The sequence below is a fragment of the Nicotiana tomentosiformis genome, chromosome 8, assembly GCF_000390325.3.
Source record: "Nicotiana tomentosiformis chromosome 8, ASM39032v3, whole genome shotgun sequence".
Taxonomy (NCBI): domain Eukaryota; kingdom Viridiplantae; phylum Streptophyta; class Magnoliopsida; order Solanales; family Solanaceae; genus Nicotiana; species Nicotiana tomentosiformis.
In genome coordinates, this window is record NC_090819.1 from 34,494,604 (window position 1) to 34,517,577 (window position 22,974).

At 37.2% G+C, this 22,974-nt stretch overlaps 1 protein-coding gene across 1 annotated transcript; it reads left to right on the forward strand.

Moving 5' to 3' along the window:
- Window positions 1–668: 668 nt before the first annotated feature.
- Window positions 669–1,184, forward strand: LOC138897302 (uncharacterized). The gene is made up of 2 exons (XM_070183265.1): window positions 669–776; window positions 960–1,184. Exons 1-2 carry the CDS (start codon window positions 669–671, stop codon window positions 1,182–1,184), a joined length of 333 nt encoding a protein of 110 aa, XP_070039366.1.
- The last annotated feature ends 21,790 nt before the right edge of the window (window positions 1,185–22,974 follow it).

Sequence of the window (22,974 nt, forward strand, 5' to 3'; positions counted from 1 at the left end):
TACCATGATCTTAAGGAAGTCTACTGGTGGAATGATATGAAGAGGAACGTAGCACACTTTGAGGCAAGATATCAAAAATTTTAGCAAGTGAGGGTCGAACATCAAAGGCCCAGTGGATTGGCACAGAACATAGAAATAGCGATGTGGAAATGGGAAACGATCAATATGGACTTTGTGGTGGGTCTACCTCGCATGCCTTGCAAGTTCGACTCGATTTGGGTGATTGTGGACCGACTCACGAAATCAGCGCACTTCTCACCTGTTAAGGCTACCAACATCGCGGAACAGTATGTTGAGTTGTACATCAAGAAAATAGTCAGGTTGCATGGCACTCCAATTCCTATTATCTCTGACCAAGGGGCACAATTCATGGCTAATATTTGGGCACTCAAGTGAATCTTAGTATAGCCTTTTATCCACAGACTGTCGGGCAGGCAGAGCAGACCATTTAGACGCTTGAGCATATATTGCGCGCTTGTGTTCTTGACTTCAACAGTAGATGGGATGATCATTTGCCGCTCATAGAATTTACCTACAATAATAGTTATCATGATAGCATTCAGATGGCACTGTTCGAGGCTTTATATGGTAGGAGATATAGATCTCTCATTAGATGGTTCGAGATTGGGGAAGCAGAATTGATAGGGCCAAACCTCATGCATCAGGCTATGAAGAAGGTTAAGATCATTACAGAATGGTTGAATATTGCTCAGAGCCATCAGAAGTCCTATTCGGATGTGCGTCGCCGCGATTTGGAGTTCAAAGAGGGTGATTGGGTATTCTTGTAGATTTCCCCCATGAAGGGTATAATACGGTTTGGTAAGAAAGGGAAATTAAGCTCGAGGTACGTCGGACCATACAGAATCATTTAGAGAATTGGTCAAGTTTCTTACAAGCTTGAGCTACCTCCAACGATGTCTTTGGTGCACCCGGTGTTTCATGTATCCTTGTTGAAAAAGGTGGTTGGAGAACTATCGCTCATCGTTCTGGTTGAGACTATTGAGATTAATGAGGAATTAACTTATGAGGAGTTTCCATTTGCCATTCTTGATAGGCAAGTCCGTAAGCTGAGAAATAAAGAAATTGCCTCCGCAAAAGTACTATGGCGGAACCAGCAGGTTGAAGAGGCCACCTGGGAGGCCGAGGATAAAATGAATAAGAAGTACCCTCATTTGTTTGAATAATATGTATTTAGGTAGCCGTGTCCTGTGAAATGTTAGGAGTCCACCTTCTATGAATTATGTTTCTCCTATAAAACTTATGTTAAGGATACTCTTTCTTGGTAATATGATGTTTATGGCATTGTGGCCAATGTGTTTCCATATTGTATTACATTGTGTGATATGGTGATGATGTTAGAACTAGTTCTGGGATTCTCTGACATGTGGATAGGCCTAGTTATAGGGGAAATCCAGCCAAAATTTATGGAAATTTAGAGAGTTAGTCAAAATATTAGGACTACTGGCGTGTGATATAGCAACTGAGTCACATTGGATGCTAATGGTGAATTTTTTACCCTCATTCGAGGACGAATGATCTTAAGCGGGGGAGGATGTAAGGCCCCATGAAATGTTACCTAAAACTCGGGGTTTCGTGGTGCCAAAGTGAACTTATGTGTTGATGATATAGACTTTTTGGGTTGAACAGACTGTTGGGGCGTTGAAGAAAATTTTTGGCAGAGCAAGGCATTTCTGCAGTCTATTCTGCGATCGCAGAACTGATATGCAGACTGTAAATCTGTCGCAGAATAAGGTAGAAACTTGAGCTAATTTTAGGATCATTATGCGGCCAGGAACTTTATTTGGGATCATTATTTGGGATTCTGGGAATGAGAGTTTTGAACTTTGGAGTCTCCTAGTTGTGAAGCATTTATTTGAGATCTTGGGGATGGGATGTTTAACTTTGGAGACTCCTAGTAATTATTTGGGATGTCGGGGACCGAATGTTTGAACTTTGAAACCTCATAGATATGGAGTATTTATTTGAAATCCCAGGGAGGGGATGTTTGAACTTTGAAGCCTCATAGTTGTGGAGTATTAATTTGGGATATTGGGGACGGGATGTTTGAAATTTGAAGGTTAGGCGGAACTATGCACCGTTCTGAAGTTGTCAGAGGATTTGACAATTTTGAATTTGACTTTGAACTCTAAATTTGAATCTCTACAAGATGGGAGTATTTGACTTTGAATTTGAATTTGAATTTGAATCTCCGCACGATGGGAGTGTTTAAATTTGAACCGAGAAAGAATGTAAAAATGCCCGTAAGCTCCACAAATAAAATGTCAAGACATTCAAGATAAAATAAGAAATAAAAGGAGTATGCCCAAGAGGTAATCTTGATTGTAGAACTAATTTATAATTTGTGACCGTCGATTAGGGAGACGTATGATGGATCTGAATGATCCAACCTTCGATTGGCCAAGTTGGCGATGAGGTTTGTAACAATCTATCAGAAATATATGATTTGGCGGAGCAACTTGATAGATATTGTAAGGCCCCGTGAAAGTTTATCTAAAACTTGGGGTTTCATGGTGCCAAGGCGAACTTATGTGCTGATGATTGTAGAGATTCTTCGCAGAAAGCTTGAGAGCCACGGTACAGACATTTTAGGTTAAACAGAGCGTTGGGGAGTTGAATAAAATATTTGGCAGAGCAGGGAATTTTTGCAGTCCATTCAGCAATGGCAGAACTGATCTACAAATCGTAGATCTGCCGCAAAATGAAGCAGAAACTTGAGCTAATTTTAGGACCTTTTTGTGGTCCATTATGTGGCCTCATAATCATTTTGTGGGCCACGCATCCATCACATAGGCCAGCATAAGAAATTTCGGAAGTAGGTTCTGCGGTCTTTTCTGTGACTACAGAATTCGTCTGCGAGCTGCAAACCTGTTGTAGAGTGAGGAAAGAATGTCCAGTTTTGGAGGACCATTATGAGGTCGCATATGTGATCGCAGAATCGCATCAGGGCTTCATTTTTATCTAATTTTATTACCCGACCCTATTTCGATATATAGTCGTTGAAGACCATTTGTAAGGTATAAACTTGATATATTGAGAGTGGGGAAGTGCTCTAGAGTAAAAAGGGGTTCCTAAACTAATTGTTTACCAATCCTTGCTCCAGTCTTGAAGAATTCACAAGAAAAAGTCACGAGGTCTTCATCCAAGAGGTAAGGTTCCATACCCTAGTCTTCAATTTTGAGTTGGGGTAGAAGATGGATAATGGGGAGTGTAATTCTTAGGTGTGGGGGTGTTATCTATGCATGCATACAAAGTTGTAGGAAGGTTGTTGAGCTAAAAAGGGGTGGATATTGGGTTTGGAATGAAGGAATCCACCTTTGGAGGACCCTGAAACCTTAATGCACAACTAGTGTTTGATAAAATGCTCAAATGAGTAGGAACTATGAACTCCTTCCTAATATGTGTTCAATTTTGCTATATCTCTAAATAGATCGAGGTGGCTATGGTTTTCGAAATATTGTAGTTATTTAAGGGAAGTTCAAGGCGATGTATGTTGGCTAAACTCCTCTTTTAGGATTCAACCCCACAATGTCCTTGTAAGTCCCGAGTTGCTCGCTATAAATTGATTATTCCGAATAAGCCTTATGTCAAAAGATATATGTGTTCAATATGTATTTGAAATGTTCTTTGTTGCGTTGTGTTACAATTTGAGAATATGTTTGTGTTACCTTTTGAGAATGTGTTCAATGTACGGGTTGCATATCTAAATGTTATAACTTCAAGTCATGATTCAAATGAAAGCCATTATGTTGAATTGTGTATGAAATCTCAATGTGCTTAAGAATCTTACTTGCTCACATGTGTACTTAAAGTCTTGATTAAAAATGCTTCGTTGTCGTTAATCCGTGATGATGTTGAAAGTGAAAGAGGTGAGCATAAAATGTGAAACACGACCAACATGCCAAGTATGATATTACGTTTCGGTCCACTAGTGCAATGAAACTAAGAAACATGTAAAGGATGTTGAAATGAATTGTAAACCCTTTTAATAATGAACACTTTGGGAGTATCGTTAGTCACCAAGGAAGGGTAGGTTGAAATAACCTAACCTCAAAACTACACATACCGATGTAGGAGCAGATTGTAATTATTCCCCTTTATTGGGATGCGATGATCGCTAGAAAAGGGTGATGTTGATCCACATGACATTGTGGTGAGACGGCATAGCTGGTCGGGTCGTGATCGGAGGCCATACCACACACATGGTATGATTGTGTGTGAAATTATAATTGAGATAATGATTGAAACTGTAACAGTGATTGTGAATGTAATTGATGTTGCTGGGTGAGACAGCCTAGCCGATCGAGCCATGATCGGACTCCGTGCTAAACTCATGGTGGTATATGGGTACTAAGATCTCCCAACCTAAAATAATTGAAATTTACTTGAAAACTTATCTTTCTCCTAACTTGATGTTTTAGTATTGGTTGAGGCTTCCATTGATTTTATGACTGCTCTTCCTGTATTGTTACCCGTTCTAATGATAGGGTATTTAGTCATACATACTAGTACTATTCCATATATACTAACGTCCCTTTTGCCGAGGGAGATAATCTTTAATTGATGCAGGTGCATCCGCTGCATGTGGTATTGATCAGTGATAGCATCACACCCTCTTCCCAACAGAGTTAGCGATCCCCACTTCATCTCGGGGTCATCCATCTTTTGTTCCCTGTGTATTGTGTTTGAGGTATAGCCGGAGCCTTGTTGCCGACATTATCATAGAATTCTTTTGTATCCATTAGAGGCTCTGTAGACACAGTGTGGGTTGTATATATATGGGCGTTGGGAAAATCAAACTAGTCTTGGTGTATTGGAATCACTTGTTTCACTTCAATTATGAAAGTGTATGTATTTTGAGACTTTAAAATGAAACAACTAATGATAATGGAATTAATGTTGTTCATGAATCTTCTTGGTGTTAATTAATGAAATTTATCTTCTCTTTATTTATGAGTAAGTCGGGTAGAAGGCAATCTAGCAGGCTTGCTCGACCGGGTTATCTCTGTTGAGTGTCAGTCGCGCTCCTCGAGGTCGGGGCGTGACAGATATACAATCCGATGATGTGACCATGTCGAACTTTACAAATATTCAATAGGCTCCAATTGGCGAAGCGCACTGGATGATTTGTAGAAGATACTCTGATTGGTAGAGAAGACGATGCAATCTTTTTAAGGTACAATAGACGGTGTGATCTGGTTGTATTGGAGGTTTGGATCTGGGATACCTGCAAAACATTAGAGTCAATTTTTTAGCTATACGAGACTGATACGAATTTGATCTGCCATCGATTCTGGATCTGGCATCCCGTCAGTGTTTTGGCTATGAGGCTTGAAAGCTCATGTGGTTGCAGAGGATCTGTCATCGATTCTGATTTTATTTGGCGCCCTTCGATTCTTGTCAGTCCTGCGCTCGAAGAAAAGATTTTAGTAGGGGAGGGGTTTTGATTTGTGTCGATCGTAAATTTGACCTTTCCCTGACTACGACGAATTATGCCATGAGGTTTGGCAGGTGGAAAAGTAGTAGTTTTAGAAAAAGTATTTTGAAAAATTATTTATGTTTATGGTAAACGCTATTTCCGGATTATGACATGTTTTGACGCTTCCCTTGATACGAGTATCATTTTTGGATGGCTCTGCTTTGCTGATGATGCATTCCTAGATATGCCCCTGACGACAGAGTTTCCTTGTTGATGCGATCATTTCCTAATCTAGAAAATGCATTAAAAAAGCTTTCTTAGGGTGATGAACCATTTCAAGTTGCCTATGTATCCAAAGGAATCAGTTCTGAGCATAGTTCGAGGGTATGACTAAATGAAACATTTAAACGAACGAGCCTGACTCAGTCAACCTTCGTTTCCAAACGGAATCATGTCAAAACATAGTTCGATTATAATAGATGCAAAAAGTGAGGAGATGAAATTCGAAATGATATGACCGAGTCTGACTCAAACTACCTACATATCCAAACAGAATCAGGTCAAAATGTAGTTTGATTACAATAAATAACTGAATCCGATATGGATTGCCTACGTATTCCTACCAAAGAAAATCAAGTCATGGCATAGTTCCGAATACACATAAATGATATTTGGATTTTCTATTACAAAAGGGGTGACCGAACCCTACTTGGGTTGCTTACGTATCCCACCGTGGGAAGTCAGGTCAAGCGTAGTTACGTTACATGAAACCTAACTCTCTTGTCTTCAAATGTAGTATCTTTTGATTGTGTTTAAATTGATGGGCTTTGTGCTCACTCTTCCATCCATCTCTGCTAAGATTAATCCTCCTCCTGATAATACCTGTTGGACCACATAAGGACTCTGTCAATTTGGCATGAACTTCTCTTTAGCTTCCTCTTATAGGGGAAATATCTTCTTCAAGACCAGTTGCCCCATCGTGAACTGGTGAGGTTTCACTTTCCTATTTGATGTGTTGGCCATCCAATTTTGATATAACTGGCCATGACAAACTTCATCCATCCTCTTTTCATCGATGAGCATAAGTTGTTCCTTCCTGGCGAGTATCCATTCTCTGTTGTCCAACTTGGCTTCCTGGATGATTCTTAAATATGGTATCTCGACCTCTATGGGTATTATGGCTCCAATACCATATACCAGCATGTTTGGTGTTGCCTCGGTTGATGTCCTCATTGTGGTGCGGTAACCAAGTAGGGTGAATTGTAGTTTCTCATGACATTGTTTGTGATTTTCTACTAGCTTTCACAAGATCCTCTTGATGTTCTTGTTGGCTGCTTCAACTGCTCCATTCATCTGTGGCCTGTATGCTGTGGAATTACGATGTCGGAATTTGATGATTCTTGTTGCTATGACTCCGTAATTACGATACGTATCTAATAGTTCAATAAAATCACAAATCAAAGTCGTTTTCTCAATATAGTATCCTTTATACCCAAGAAAATGACACTGAAACATCAAATAAGAGTGCGACACAACCCAAACACATCCGAAACTCACCCGAGGCCCTCGGGACCCAGTCTAATTACACAAACCAGTCCCATAATATAACACGAACCTACTCTATACCTCAAATTGCCAAACAACACCAAAATCATGAATCGACGATCAAATCCTCCTTTTAACTTTCAAACATTCAAACTTCGACGAACGCATCCGAATTATACTTAAACATTCCTCAATGACGCCAAACTTTATGTACAAGTCATGAATCATGTTATGATTCTATTCCAAAGCTCAGAACCCAAAACAGACATCTGTAATACCAAAGTCCACTTCAAACCAAACTTAAGAAATTCTAAAACCTTTGAATTGCCAACCTTTAACAATAAGCGCTGAAATGCTCCCGGACCACCCAATACTCAACCCGAACATACGCTCAAGTCCGAAATCATCATACGAACCTATTGGAACCTTCAAATCCCGATTCTGAGGTCGTTTACTCAAATGTCAAACTTTTGTCAACTCATCCAACTTAAAGCTTCCGAATAGAGATTTTCCATCCGAATCAATCCCGAACCTCCCGAAATTCAATTACGACAACACATATAAGTCATAAAACATGAAGTGAAGCTACGCAAGGTGTCAAACCGCCGAATAACATGTTAGACCTTAACCAGTATAAACAATTTGAAATCTCTAGCTGGTGTATCTCACAACAACCCTCAATCACACAACAACACTATAGGAGTTGTATTCTCTTCTTGAACCAACATTATGTGTTCAAGTTGGTGTGTAAACACTTCTATTTTGCCTTGAAGCTCTAGTATATATGAAGGAGGGAATTATTATTACCTTAATCCACAAGAACAACATGAAATTTAAGGTTACTTAACTTTGAAGAATCCTCCAAAACAACCATAAGATGAAGAACTACGACCTTGTAAGCACCTTGGGAATTCTACCATTGGATTAATGTTTTTATCTTTGATTTTCACTACATAACCATGGAGACTGCTTTGAGGGTGTTTTGGGAGAGTATGGGGTCCGTTTGTGTAGAAACATGAACCCAAATGAGCCTTGCCCCGATATTTAAAGGCCGGAGAATCATCCACCGCCTAATTGGGTCCCAAAGAAAGCTGCTTGTGCAGTTTTGCTAAAACACAAATATCTCTCTACTCCAATATTGTATCGATGAACGGTTTAATGAGTTAGTATCTAGACTCGTAGATCATTAATTTGGTAGGTGGTTCATCCCATAATTTCAAGTGTATTGAGTGAAAAGTTCAGCTTTATTTGACCTAAGCTTCAACGTTTTTATGAATGTAACTTGTGATGACCTTTGCCAACTTTTGTTCCACAACTTGCTTCACTTAAAACATAACACATGAATATCATAAGAATTAAATAGATCATAACATAACCTCATTATCATGTTAAGAATCCTAGCCTCACCCAAAAATTACATGTTATAACATTCCCAGCTTGTCGACTTTCGACAAAATTTATTTTCTTCAATTCGTTTACCTTCTAAGCCTTCCAACCCTATTGATACTTGTTATACATGATCTTAAATATTTGTAACCACCATGTTAACATGATTAACTTATGCATTCGCTACAGTAGGCTTGATATATAACTTACCATCTTATCAGAGGTTGCCTAATACGACCTGCCCACCGATTATAGCTCGGTGGTGGTGAAAATATATATATATATATATATATATATATATATATATATATATATATATATATATATATAGAACTTCTGCTCTCTTGACTGGAAAAAGACAATACTTAAATGAATATAAAGTCCCGATAAGGGAGAATACTGTAACATATGAAAATAGGTTAATGTACAAAAGTTGAGGAATACAAACTTCTCTTTATGTCTCGTTATCAAAAGCATGTAGTTACAGGATCATGCCAAAATGAAGACAAAGTTTTAGACTTAACATACCTTGTCAAAATATGTGCAATAACCACGTTGAACTCGTCTCGTTGCACCTTAATCTACAACAACGATAATAAGGCTATCGTTAAGCTACAAAAGATTCAACTACCGTACATCGAATGACAAGCTTATCTTATATTAAACCAACCAGCTTCTCCCCTATTTTCATTACTTTCCCACGTCCATAAACCAAGAAGAACTAATACAAACTTCAACTATATACTTTTAGCACTACAATACAAATCAATCTACACGACAACAAGTACATAAACATCACAAAAGAAACTACTATTTAACACGATGAGCGACAAGCTCGGATTGAATCCCTTTTGAACCCTTAAACCCCAAAGTCATTCGTTCATTAACTTAAAAACATATCCTGCATGATATTGAGTACAATGGGAGGACATCTAACCTCCTATTCATCTCCTAATTCAGTCTCAAATAGCCCAATAATCAATAACAACAAGTACAACTTTCCATTGTTATGTTGTTCTTTCTTTTCATATTCACAGTACCAACAACAAGTTCGACATGTAGACAATATATTTATTATAACAACATCATAGTAAAGTCATTTTCCAAGGTTTCTAACCATTTAAAGATCATGGAAACAACCTTTCCAAAACAGTCCATTTAAAACATTAACACCTCAAACGATTTCGTGTCTCCTCTTGGAGTATCTTGCTCAAATAATGCAACTCACATATAAACCACTTCAAGAACATGTAGTAGGATGTTATACTCACCTTAAACAGTAGAAACAACTTGAAATCCCTAGCTGGTGTAACTCACAACAACCCTCAATCACACCACAACACTATAGGAGTTATATTCTCTTCTTGAACAAACATTAGGTGTTCAAGTTGGTGTGTAAACAATTGTATATCGCCTTGAAGCTTTAGTATATATGAAGGAGGGAATTATTCTTACCTTAATCAACAAGAATAACGTGATATCTGAGGTTACTCCACTTTGAAGAATCCTCCAAAACAGCCACAAGATGAAGAACTACGATATAGTAAGCACCATAGGAATTCTAGCGTTGGATTCATATTTTTATCTTTGATTTTCACTCTAGAACCATGGATACTGCTTTGAGAATATTTTGGGAGAATATAGGGTCTGTTTGGGTCGAAACATGAACCCAAATGAGCCTTTCCCCGATAATTAAAGGTTGGAGAATCATCCACCGCCTAAGTGGATCCCGATGAGAGCTGCTCGCAGTCTTGCAAAAATGTGAATTTCTCTCTACTCCAATGTCGTACCGATAGATGGTTTAATGAGTTAGAAACTAGAATCATAGATATTAAATTTTATAGGTGGAGCATCCCTTAATTTCAAGTATATTGGGAGAAAAGCTCAGCTACATTTGACCTAATGTTCAACATATTTATGAATGTAACTTGTGATGACATTTACCAACATTTGTTCCACAACTCGCTTAACTTTAAAACATAACACACAATTATCATACGACTAAAATAATTGAGAACATAAGCTCCTTATCATGTTAAGCACCGTAGTCTCACCCTAAAAGTACATGTTATAATATTCCCAACTTGTCGACTTTTGACGAAACGTATTTTCTTTAATTCGTTTAGCTTCCAAGCCTTCCAACCCTTTTGGTACTTGTTATCTATGATCTTAAATATTTTAACCTCCAAGGTAACATGATTAAATTACTTTATGTACTTTTAATGATGATCTCATTTATGAGCTTACATCAATTGACTTATGAATTACTCTCACAAACAAAGGCATGGGGTGTAACATCATTCCCCCCCTTTGGAATCTTCGTCCTTGAATGTTGACTGATGCGCTTATCAGTATCATAACCTATAGCTCTTACAAATACTTTAATATTGTCCTTGCCATCTAGGCAACTGTTCTGTGAATAAATCCAAAGGCCAGGGCATTCCCCCCTTTAGACCTCTTTCTCACACCACAACCTGTGGTCGAAATTCTTTCAATCTCGTGACTGTTGCTACCTTATGTCATGCAACCTGTTCGACTTTTTCCTTGTATGTGAACCTATGAGACTCTTCTTTCCTTTTTCCTCCAGCTTTTAGCCAATATCTAGGCCTCACTTTGTGAACATATACAGTACTATGACAAGCTGTCCCTTTGGACATCTATAGGTATACTTAAGTTCTTTGCCCAATACTTTGTCGTTCTTACGACTATTGCTATATTTTGTTTCATAGCATTGGTTATCTATACTTTTTGATTTACTACATATAGGTAGGTCATACTATGCCATAACACTTACTTCGGTTTATTATTACCGAGCTCTACTACCCAACTCCAGGTTACTCTCTCGCTGCTTATCCTATATGTATAAATATATGTCCTTTAATGCTTCCTCATTACTGTTCATCTTACGAATGACGGCCTAATCTCAACTCATGCTTTGTAACTTTTATCCATCTATTGTTGATTCACCTTAACGTTGATCTATAATCTACCACTGATAAGTTGAAACCTCTTGTGTAATACATTGTCACTAGGGCTTATGCCGCATTAGGGAACATTTGATGTTATTTTCTTGATCGACCTAGGGATGATACTATACTTCAATAACCATATTTCATAGCATCCCAACGTGATTCACCTTATGGGGTATTCTAATCCCATGCAATTCATGAAATCCCTTTTCTTTAAATTATTACTCAATCAAAGGCCTAAACTCCATCCTCTAATCTATCACAATTACACCCTTGTTGTATTACCAGGGCAGTATTTCATCTTTTCTAATTGCTCTTAGTCTTAGACTCCTCAGAGTTCGTTCAGGCTATACTGAGCTTCTATAACTTACAGAAACAATCAACTCTTTTTTTTTGGATGGGATTAATCCCAAGGCCTTATCTATTCTTGTCACCTTGTCACTCACTTTTTCTTATCCTTACTCCTATCTACCTAAAACCTTGTCACTCTACCATACTTTAGCTTGGAACCTACACGTTTCTATTTATACTACTTGCAGCCTTCCTTTAACTTGCTAGCACCATAGATTTCCTTTCATGCCTTCTCAGTTGTCTTTAAACAAAAGCAATTACTTTTCCTGGTTGTTCTGCCACTTGTTGCATAAATACTTGGCTTATCTTAGTGCCCACTCATATTGGAATTTCATGTAACCCATATAATCTCGAATATTACTTTTCATTTTTTTATACTTCATGTTCATTAGCCACGATAGGTGCCATTTTCTTATGGAGTGCATACTATGTTGTAGTCAGACTGTTGTTACAGGACCATTTCTTCTTTAGGTCACTATGCTTAGGTTGAAGCCTTCTTCCTTATTTGTTCAGCTAGTCTTTCATTATAGTACTTAGGGAAACCTTCTAACTCTTGTAAAGTTGCGAGCTTATTACATCGTTTACCCAACAAAATTTTCAATGTTCTTACTCGCCTATAATTACCCTTGGTTACATACCCCTGTGCCCTTGTGCTCGTAGGCTTACTTCTGAAATAAAATTTTGGTTATATCCCAAGTGGCACTCTCTTTTATTTTTGTATCACTTATACGATACCCTCAACTACCCCAACTCCTATCTGAATATTTCTCAAGTAATATGATGTCGTACGTGCGAGACTGGATTCCCTATATTGGGGTTCACTACGTTTATCTTTCACAATCTGATGATTATTTTGTATCCTCTTATCTATCCATAACAAGACTCTTCGTGAATCAACTACTAACTACTCATTGGTCCATTCTGATCTCTATATTCCATGTAATCTCTCTTGGGTTATGTTCTTTGACTTAACTTACCTCTCGCACTGGCTCTTTATGTATCAAGTGTTTATTCGCACTTATTTATCAATAACATCCTGTGCAGGAACCCTTACTGCCTCTACCTGACATCGTGTTTGCATAATGTTCTGGAGTCGTAGCATATCTGTAGGATCTTAATAAAAGAAATCTCATTCCTTTCACCTTTTTACCGCATTCTTCCTTTACTACTCCATAGTTACCTGAACCACATAACTCTGACTTAATTCCATATCACACTATCTTCCCCCCCTTTAGGGGAGTACTAACATTTAATTCTATGAAGATTTACCTACAAATGTTTTACCTCTTCATCTTTGGCGTCTTTTCACATCTTCACTGACTCTTACTCACCCTGCGGTAACCCTTCTGTACCAAGGATAAATAAATTGCATACGCACGAGGGTGACACCTAGTGTATAAGGCACACTTAGTCCATTAAGCTTAACTCTACTCACAGTGGTTGCTTTAGGAAATTGTCTTCCTAAATGACCTTTAAAGGTTATTCTTCTGTTAAGACTAAAATAGCTCATAATGTTAACTATTATCAAATTCTCACAATGTTAACTATTATCAAATTCTTCGGTCCTTAATTAATTTCGATTTTATCATATTTACTAGCGCATACTAATTTCTATTACTCCGAGGGTCTAATTTAGCCTTCTGGTAATCATGTTGGAGTCACCAACTCATTTATCGAAATAAGGATATGACTTTATGACATATATTTTTTTATTGTCTCAAGGCATGTCACCCCTTGTCTTTTCCTTCACTTGACTATAGACTCTGTCATCTTGTCATATTTTGATTTATCATTTTCGCCCATTTATGATATCTTACTCATAATGCTTCATTTACTCTTTTCTTATTCTTTTGCTAATGTTTCTATCTATTACATTGTTATGAAAACCTCAAAACAATATTCTTTCACTTTTAGCTTCGCTTACTCCATCCACTGGCTCTTTGGATCGCCTGACATTCTCTCTTTACTAGGGACGGGAGCCATACTAAGGTAAGTATTTATCCCTTCTAGGATTCCAGTACCTATCTTCTGAATTTTCTAAACATTCTTGTATTCATATCTAACTGGACTATTCTAGAGTGCACCATCTAGGTGTCTCACAAGGAGAACTATTACCACGTTTGCAATATCCTTCAGAAATGTCAGCTAACGCTAACAATCCATTCACCATTTTGGGTTACTCTAACCCCAGCTGGATCCTAATATCCCATCATTCTCTTAAACTATATATATTAGCTCCCATAGGGTATAACTGAGAAGAGTGTGGCCAATTTTACATACCTCTATTAGTGTTGAAGGTAACTTAGAATGTTTATACTTATCTGACTGAATTGTAAATACTGATGATTTTCACTAACTGTTACCCTAAATACTGGGTACCTCGTACCCTCCTTCACCTTATTTTTGTTACCTGTTGAAGCTTATACTTTTACCTTCTGATTCTCCCATGGCCTGCTACTCACAGGGTGTGTTTGATATTCCTATCTTAGGGTCTTAAGTAGAAAATATACACAAATGGTATGCACTGATAGGGCCTCAAAATGGGCCATGCCGTCAAGAATTCTCTCTCTACTAGTGCCCTTTCTAATTGCAAGAATCTATGTATCATTAGCAAACATAAGTCATGGCTCAAACTCTTATGACTCAGCCCTATAGCACGATTTGGATTTCAAAGAAGGGTAATAGACTCCTAAATGTCTTGTAACTTCCTATTTATATAAACTGGTGCACAAAACATCTATAAACAAGGCTCTACAAGATACAACTTGTAGAGTACTCCCTAAGATAGAACTGCTAGGATACCAAGTTTCTCACGCCCCAAATCTGGGGAGGCGAGACCGGCACTCGGTGCCTCACTTGACCGAGCGTACCAACCTGGGACTGAGGGACTCTGAACATACAATGTAATACTTCGTCCATAGGGCCACAATTTGTGAAATAAAATATAAAACTTAATGGAGACTAGCTCCAACTGAACATGTACAAATGGCTCACAAGGCCACAATACTGATATACAAAATATACAAGACTCGTGTACAAGCCTCTAGGGGTAACAGAACTGTATCATGGTCGGGATAGATCCTAGACCTACCCATCACACCTGTATATATAAAATGGACTCCAAAGTCTAGACCTGGTAACTTTGGGGAAGTGGAGCTTACCAATCAAGATGATGTTTAGCTCTATCTATGAGAAGGTCTATCCGACTATCTATTAGGACCAGCATGCATGAAATGCAGCATCCCCGACAAAAGGGACGTAAGTACGAAATAATGTACCGAGTATGTAAAGCAATAGAATAACTGAAAGCTGAGATTGAACTGATAATATAACAACCGAAAGTAACTGGGAGTCAAGGATGATATGACGATATTCTTACCTACTGATACTGACTCATCTCTCTCAGTATAGTAAGTAAAATAGTTGTCTGGACATATAAGGCTCGGTACATGTAACTACACTGCATTCGTAGGCTCGCTCATTGGTGCTCGGCCATACTAGGATTAGTATCTCGACCATTCTGGGCTCGTCCAGAGGCGCTCGGCCACAGTAGGCTCAATATATAACTTACCATCTTATCAGAAGTTCCCTAATACAACCTTCTCACTAATTATAGCTCGGTGGTGGTGAAAATATTATAATACTGTATGTATATAAAATGGACTCCAAAGTCTAGACCTGGTAACTTTGGGGGAGTGGAGCTTACCAATCAGGATGATGTTTAACTCTGTATACTGGGAGGGTATATATATATATATATATATATATATATATATATGCAATAATCACGTTGAACTCATCTCGTTGCACTTTAATCAAAAACAATGATAATAAGGCTATCGTTAAGCTACAAAAGATGCAACTACCGTACATTGAATGAAAAGCTTATCTTATATTAAAACAAGCAGTTTCTCCCCTACTTTCATTACTCTCCCAAGTCCATAAACCAACAAGAATCCATACAACCTTCAACTATATACTTTTAGAACCATAACACAAATCAATCTACACGACAACAAGTGCATAAACATCACCAACGAAACTACTATTTAACACGATGAGAGACAAGCTCGGATTGAATCCCTTTTGAACCCTTTAATCCCAAAGTCATTCATTCATTAACTTAACAATATATCCAGCATGATTTTGAGTACAATGGGAGGACTTCTAACCTCCTATTCATCTCCTAATTCACCCTCAAGTAACCCAACAATCAACAACAACAACAAGTACCACTTTCCATTGTTATGTTGTCCTTTCTCTTTATATTCACAGTACCAACAACAAGTTCGAGATGTAGACAATATATTTATAATAACAACATCATAGGAAAGTCATTTTCCAAGGTTTTAAACCATTTAAAGTTCATGGAAACAACCTTTCCAAAATAGTCCATTTAAAACTATAACACCTCAAACTATTACATGTCTCCTCTTGGAGTATCTTGCTCAAATAATGCAACTAACATTTAAACCACTTCAAGCACATGTAGTAGAATGTTATACTCACCTTAACCAGTAGAAACAACTTGAAATCCCTAGCTGGTGTAACTCACAACAACCCTCAATCACACCGCAAAACTATAAGAGTTGTATTCTCTTCTTGAACCAGATTTTGGTGTTCAAGTTGGTGTGTAACAATTGTATATCGCCTTGAAGCTCTAGTATATATGAAGGAGGGATTTATTCTTGCCTTAATCAATAATAATAACATGAAATCTGAGGTTAATCCACTTTGAAGAATCCTCCAAAACAACCACAAGATGAAGAACTACGACCTTGCAAGCACCACGAGAATTCTAGCATTGGATTCATGTTTTTATCTTTGATTTTCACTCTAGAACCATGGAGACTGCTTTAAGGGTATTTTGGGAGAATATAGGGTCTATTTGGATCCAAAACTGAACCCAAATGAGCTTTTCCCCGATCATTAAAGATTGGAGAATCATCCACCGCCTAAGTGTATCCCGATGAGAGCTGCTTGAGCAGTCTCGCGAAAACACGAATTTCTCTCTACTCCAATGTCGTACTAATGAATGCGAAAGTACATGTTATAACATTCTCAACTTGTCGACTTTCGACAAAACTTATTTTCTTCAATTCGTTTAGCTTCTAAGCCTTCCAACCCTTTTGGTATTTTTTATCCATGACCTTAAATATTTGTAAACTCCAAGGTAACATGATTAACTTACTTTATATACTTTCAAAGATGATCTCATTTATGAGCTTACATCAATTGACTTACGACGTACTCTCACGTACGAAAACATGTAGAGTAACAATACTAACCCAACATCTTTAGATTACTCTTGACCAACTTCTAAGACATCACTTTTCTCTTCCAATAAACTATAATATTCAGCCAAGTATCGCACCAAGTAATCCCGATGCCATGCCCCAAACTCGGAGAGCGCGATCGGCACTCAACCAAGAGAACCCGGCCGAGCAAGCCTGTTAGATTTCCTTCTACCCAAACTCATCCATGAATAAAGAGGAGATGTACTATATTAATCAATCACTGAAAATATTTTATAGAATTAATGAAAAACATGATTTCCAAATACCAGCAATTCTAGTTCAATTCCCAACTTCAACCACAACCCACAACCTATCTACGGAGCCTCTAAGTACAATAGAAGAGTAATATTGAAATGCCGTAACAAGGCCCCGGCTATACCTCAAAACACAGTACATGAGAAATAAATGATACATGACCCCGAAATGAAGTAGGGCTCACCAAATCAGCTAAAAAGAGTGTACTGCTATCACTGATCAATGCCGTCTGCTGTAGAACCACCTGCATCCATTTAAAGATGCAGCGCCCTCGGCAAAAGGGACATTAGTACTGTCGAATAGCACTAGTATATATAGCTAAAAGTCCTCTTTCAAAATAGAACGCCTATATAAGAAAAGGCAACACATAGAAACAGCAAGTCATAATCAACAATATCCAAGTGTTCAGTTTAAACATAATAATTTTCAAAATACGAACTTCATATGCAATTTTGGTTGGGAGATCATTAGCACCAATATACCACCGTCTTTGTTAACACGGAGTCTGATCACGCCCGATCGGCTAGGCCATCTCCCTATGAACAATGTGATTTGACATGTGATGCGAAAGAAAGTTGTTACCGAGAGTAGTACCACCATATGCGCAATATGGCATCTTATCTCCACCCGATCAGCTAGGCCGCCCTCCCACATATGTCGTGTGGGTTGACTTTTTCAATCCACAAAGGTTCCAGTTTCATCCCAATTAAGTGGAATAATATCATAATTTTCCAAAGGTTCCAATTTCATCCCAAATAAGGGGAATAATCCCAATCCACCCCTACACCGGCATGTGTAGTTTCAGGTGTAGGCCATATAACCCACCCTTCCTCGGTATTGCTAATGATGCTCCCAAGAATATTTTTTAATTTGATTTGCAAACAGAAATATAATAAATATAATTGTACTCACCTCAACATCTTTCACATTGTATAAATTCTCATTAGTATTTCCAGTCATTCACAACGACATTATTTCCTTGGCTCATTAGGCCATTCACAAGATTATTTATTCCTGGCACGATGGTCGTATTTCATATTCTACACTTTTAACTCTTTCAATATCCAAGATTACCATCAAATATCAACATATAGAAAATTTCACAAATCATATACTTTTAATCCATTTGAAAGAATGAGGCATACCAACCAACCAACATATACTTTCCAAAGAATGAGGCATACCAACCAACAATAGAAACACACATAAAAAATCATAAACAATCAATACACCATTTACTCTAGCAATACTCTTCCCCAGAAATGACAATGAACAATTTCAACACATGAGTATATAGAACTCGAATCACACTGGATATATTTATACAGCAAAGCATTAGTTAAAACAGCCACTAATTAGCATGGATTGAATACAAAAGCTTTTACGAAATTCTATATTCAAAGTCATTTTAAAAAAAATGAGTCGAGGCTCATTTCATATTCTTTATCGCATCTTCTAAAATCATTTGTGCTACTAGCCACAATCATAACTTAAATTCTTGGCACGTTGGCCACACTCTATATCTCCAATTCAATTATTTCATTTCAAACCACCTTTATAGGTTATCAACAATAAGACATTTCCAATCAAGACTTTAGGTACACATATGAGCAATTTTGAGTCTTATGCATATTGAGTTTTTGTCACCCAATTGGTATACTAGTTCTCATTTAAAACACGACGCAAAGCCACACCATTTTATTACGCAAACCATACTTTGAACATCTATCTTTCGACATAAGGCTCATTCGGAATAAACAAGTTCATAGGGAATAACCCGGAATATAGAAGTTAGGAATCTTGAACCAATCATACTTGATCTTACGGAAACATTATGGATATCTATTCCAAGAGAGAAAGTTTAGCCAACATACCTTGCTTTGAGCTTTCCTTAAATTACTACAATGTTTCAAAAATTCTAGCAATCCTAATATATTTTGAGACATAACAAAATTGAACCATTATTAGGAAGATATTCATGATCTCAGTTTATTTGAGCATTTTATCAAATACTGGGTATGCAAATCTAACTACAAGGTTCTTCTATAAGATTTCATTCACTCCATAACCCAATCTTTACTTATTTGAGCTCAACAATCCTCCCACAAACCTTATTAGTACAAGCATGTATAAATAATGCTCTTATACGCAAGAATCATACTCCAAATCAACTATTTGTTTTACCCAAATTCGAAATTGGAAACTAGGGTATGGAACCTTACCTCTTAGATGAAGTTCTTAGAATTAGCTTCCTTGATTCTGGAAGATTGGTGCAAGATTGGATGATTATAATGTTAGATTCCCTATTTTTATCCCTAAAATGCCCTCACCTCTCTCTAAAACCCTCAGAAAAATACCTCAAAATAAGCCCCAAAGGCTATTTATCAAAATGGGATCGGGTTATGAAAATAGAAATATTAACCCTCCGAAAGTAGGTCTGCGGTCACATAATGGACCGCAGAATGGGTATGCGGGTTGCAAAATGCACCGCAAAATTGATGCCCAGAAATGGGCTTCACTGGACAGGTCTGCGACCATTTTGCGGTCGCATAACTACTTCTGCGATCGCATAATGGTTCTGCGATCGCAAAATCGCATTTTTCTAGCCTTTGGTAATTTGGTCATAACTTCTCGTAGGAATGTCCAAATGACGAACGGTTTGAAGCGTTGGAAACTATACCCAAAGGGATTTAATTTTATAGGTAAATAAACATATAAATATTCATATCAAGAGAGGTACAAACGTTTGAATTAGGTCATGTGAGAACTCACTTGAAACTTTATCCCATTATAAAATTTTCAACTTGACTTAGCCTTGTGCCCTTCTTAGACCATAAACCATTCTTAATTCACCTAATACATATATTATCTTGATCAATTGATATCATTCATATAATAGTCTGTGTCTACACATAAAATAATTTAATTAGCGCACATCGACTTTCTTAATAACGCTTAAATACTTTAAATTTTTCCGAGGTGTTACACCCAACAAGGAACTATGCCATCTAATATTTATAAGCCATTTATTTCCCCTTCATGCACCAAAAATTATTTCAAACCGAAATTTTTAATCTAAATAACCCTCGAATGAATCTGAAACTATTCCTTTCATCTCTCTAATGTTGCATTGTAGAATAAATAATAATATAGAAGTACTCTAAGTCCTTTTCATAATACAATACCAGTCATAAATTCTTAACAAAATAGAATATTAGGTAAATCCTTAGGTTTCATATCTTGGAACTTGAACCTACTAGAACCACTCTCGACAACCACCCACTCTGCTCTAGTCCCAGATGCATAACCAAACATACTGAACAACTTGTGCTCTGTTAACACACGATTTCTCTTGAAGAAGCAACCTCATTCTTAGGAAACCGAGTGAATCCTTTCTCCTTGTATACTATATCCACAAAGAATATTAAACTTATGTCATTTAACAACCTTCATATATCAATCAAGAGTAATACATAACACATCAATAAATTTCTTGCACAAGCCATCCTCGATATCCCCTTCTCAAGTCATAACTAATCCACAAGTGTACCTTAGTCCAAGAACTATAAAAACACATGTCCTTATGATTCGATCATAAATGGTGGGCTCCCCTACTTAGCTTAAAGCCATAATTACATTATCTGAAACCCTATAACAACTTTTCCTATTTAACTACCATGACCTCGTACTGTTACCTAACTAAATTTCTCATAAGCTCATGTAGTAAAAATCATAACACATTTAAAGTTATATTTCAAATGTAGACTCATCCTTATGATAATCGTGTCATCTTCCTCAAGCGATTCAAACTCTCATTGTAACACATACATACAACTGGATAGAAAGCAAACTCTTCATAAGAGCCTCATAAAAGCCATAAAACCTCAAACCTTCTCACATGAGATAATCCACACGTTTATCCCTAATGCAACCTCTTTTTGAGACATTATCAGGGTTATAACCTCTATGCAATCAATTAATCTTTCTGAGTCTACACTTGTCAACAAGCTGTAAGAATCTATTTTATTCCACTAGTGAACAACTGAAAGTCCACCGACACATCTATACTTTAAGATTGTACTACACACCAAGATGATAATCAAGTGCTTATATTCCCTTTACATCTCCAGAAAATCCGTCTCGTCACATTCAAATCCTCTAAGTGTAGTCTTTAGACATATAACACGTATTACAAATCTGCCTCGTTAACTCTGCCACTTCTCTTTAGAAACATATTCTTCATTTTATTTCAAGACTATAGACGCACCCACTCAATTATAGAGCAACTAATGGTGAAAACATAGCTATCTTAGGGCTCGCTATACCATAACTCCTATTTCTAGGAGCGCTATCGGAAATTGGAATTCAAAATAGCCTGCTCGCTTACCTGAGTCCCTTGAGCCAAAGATGCAGTCCATACCTAGCCACTTATATGCAACATCATCACAAGCCACTCGTGCCCAACTAAATCGAGTTCGCAACATTGCATACAAATATATAGAAATAAACTGTATATTTTTGTTTATGTAAATTCCAAGCATATGATGTATTTTTTTCATACCAACATTGTACTTTTTAATCTTAGTGGCTCGTGACTTGAACTACCAGTTCTTGGAGATAGTTTTATTAATTTTTGTATTCTCATCTTATTATTTATTTGATGATTATCAGTTCGAGATGTGTTATGCAGCGGGTTGGGTCAGGTGTCATTACGACTTGGTGAGATTTGGATCATGACAAGTTGGAATCAGAACTTTAGATTCATAGGTTCTACGAATCATGATCAAATGTCTAGTAATCCTATACTACCATAAACAAATGGTAGCTTATAATAGGAACACTGGTACATCTTCAATGCTAGCTTTCGACTTCGACAACAGCTCAGCTCCATGCAAGGTTTAGAAGTATAGTATAAGTACAACCGACCATATATACTTAATAAGTATCAAGACTAACTTTAACGACGTAATATCGAGGTTTGGTCAAAATATTCTCACTTTATATAACCTGGTCAAGACTAACTTTAACGACGTAATATCGACGTAATATTCTCTTTATATAATAGAGAAATAGCCTAGGAACAAAGGATATCAATAGAAAGTTGATCAATCAAAGAAGAAGATAATAAGCATGCTTTTTCGAATAACTAGGTTAAAAGCATATATAAATGCACCAAATTTGTATACAAAGGAAATATGCACCAAAAAAATCTACTTCAATACTTCTATATAAATGTAGGGTGTCGATGCACGATAAAGTTCCAAGTTTACATCAATTCTCAAATAGTATTTTATATCAACGCTTTACATGAGTCTAAAATGTCCATGCATCATGAAGACTCAGCATATACACAAACTCCCACACTCCCTAAGTGTCCTTCAATCCACTAATAAGTCCTATGCATATGTAAAATGCATGGATAAGCATGTGTTAATGATATGCATGAATGTTTCAACATAAGTCTAGAATGTCAATACCTGCTCAAGACTCAACCTTTCCACATGATTAATATCAATCCATAATCACTCGGCACACTTCATGTGTCTGGCACAAATTCCTCTCACAATCAATGTACCTGCCCTCTCAGGACCCAAGGTAACATGGATCCAGAGTGACCGATCCATATTCAAGCACTACCGTTGCAGCGTACAACCCGATCCAACATAATACAATTTTGGTGTACAACTTGATCCAACATAATATTTTTTCAGCGTGCAACCTTATCCAACATAAT

Bases quoted from the DNA above. Each gene is read 5' to 3' on its own strand.
- LOC138897302 (XM_070183265.1), top strand. From the start codon at position 669: ATGAAGAAGGTTAAGATCATTACAGAATGGTTGAATATTGCTCAGAGC. The intron at 777-959 runs GTATTCTTGTAG...TTGTTGAAAAAG, and splicing joins AGTTCAAAGAGGGTGATTGG to GTGGTTGGAGAACTATCGCT.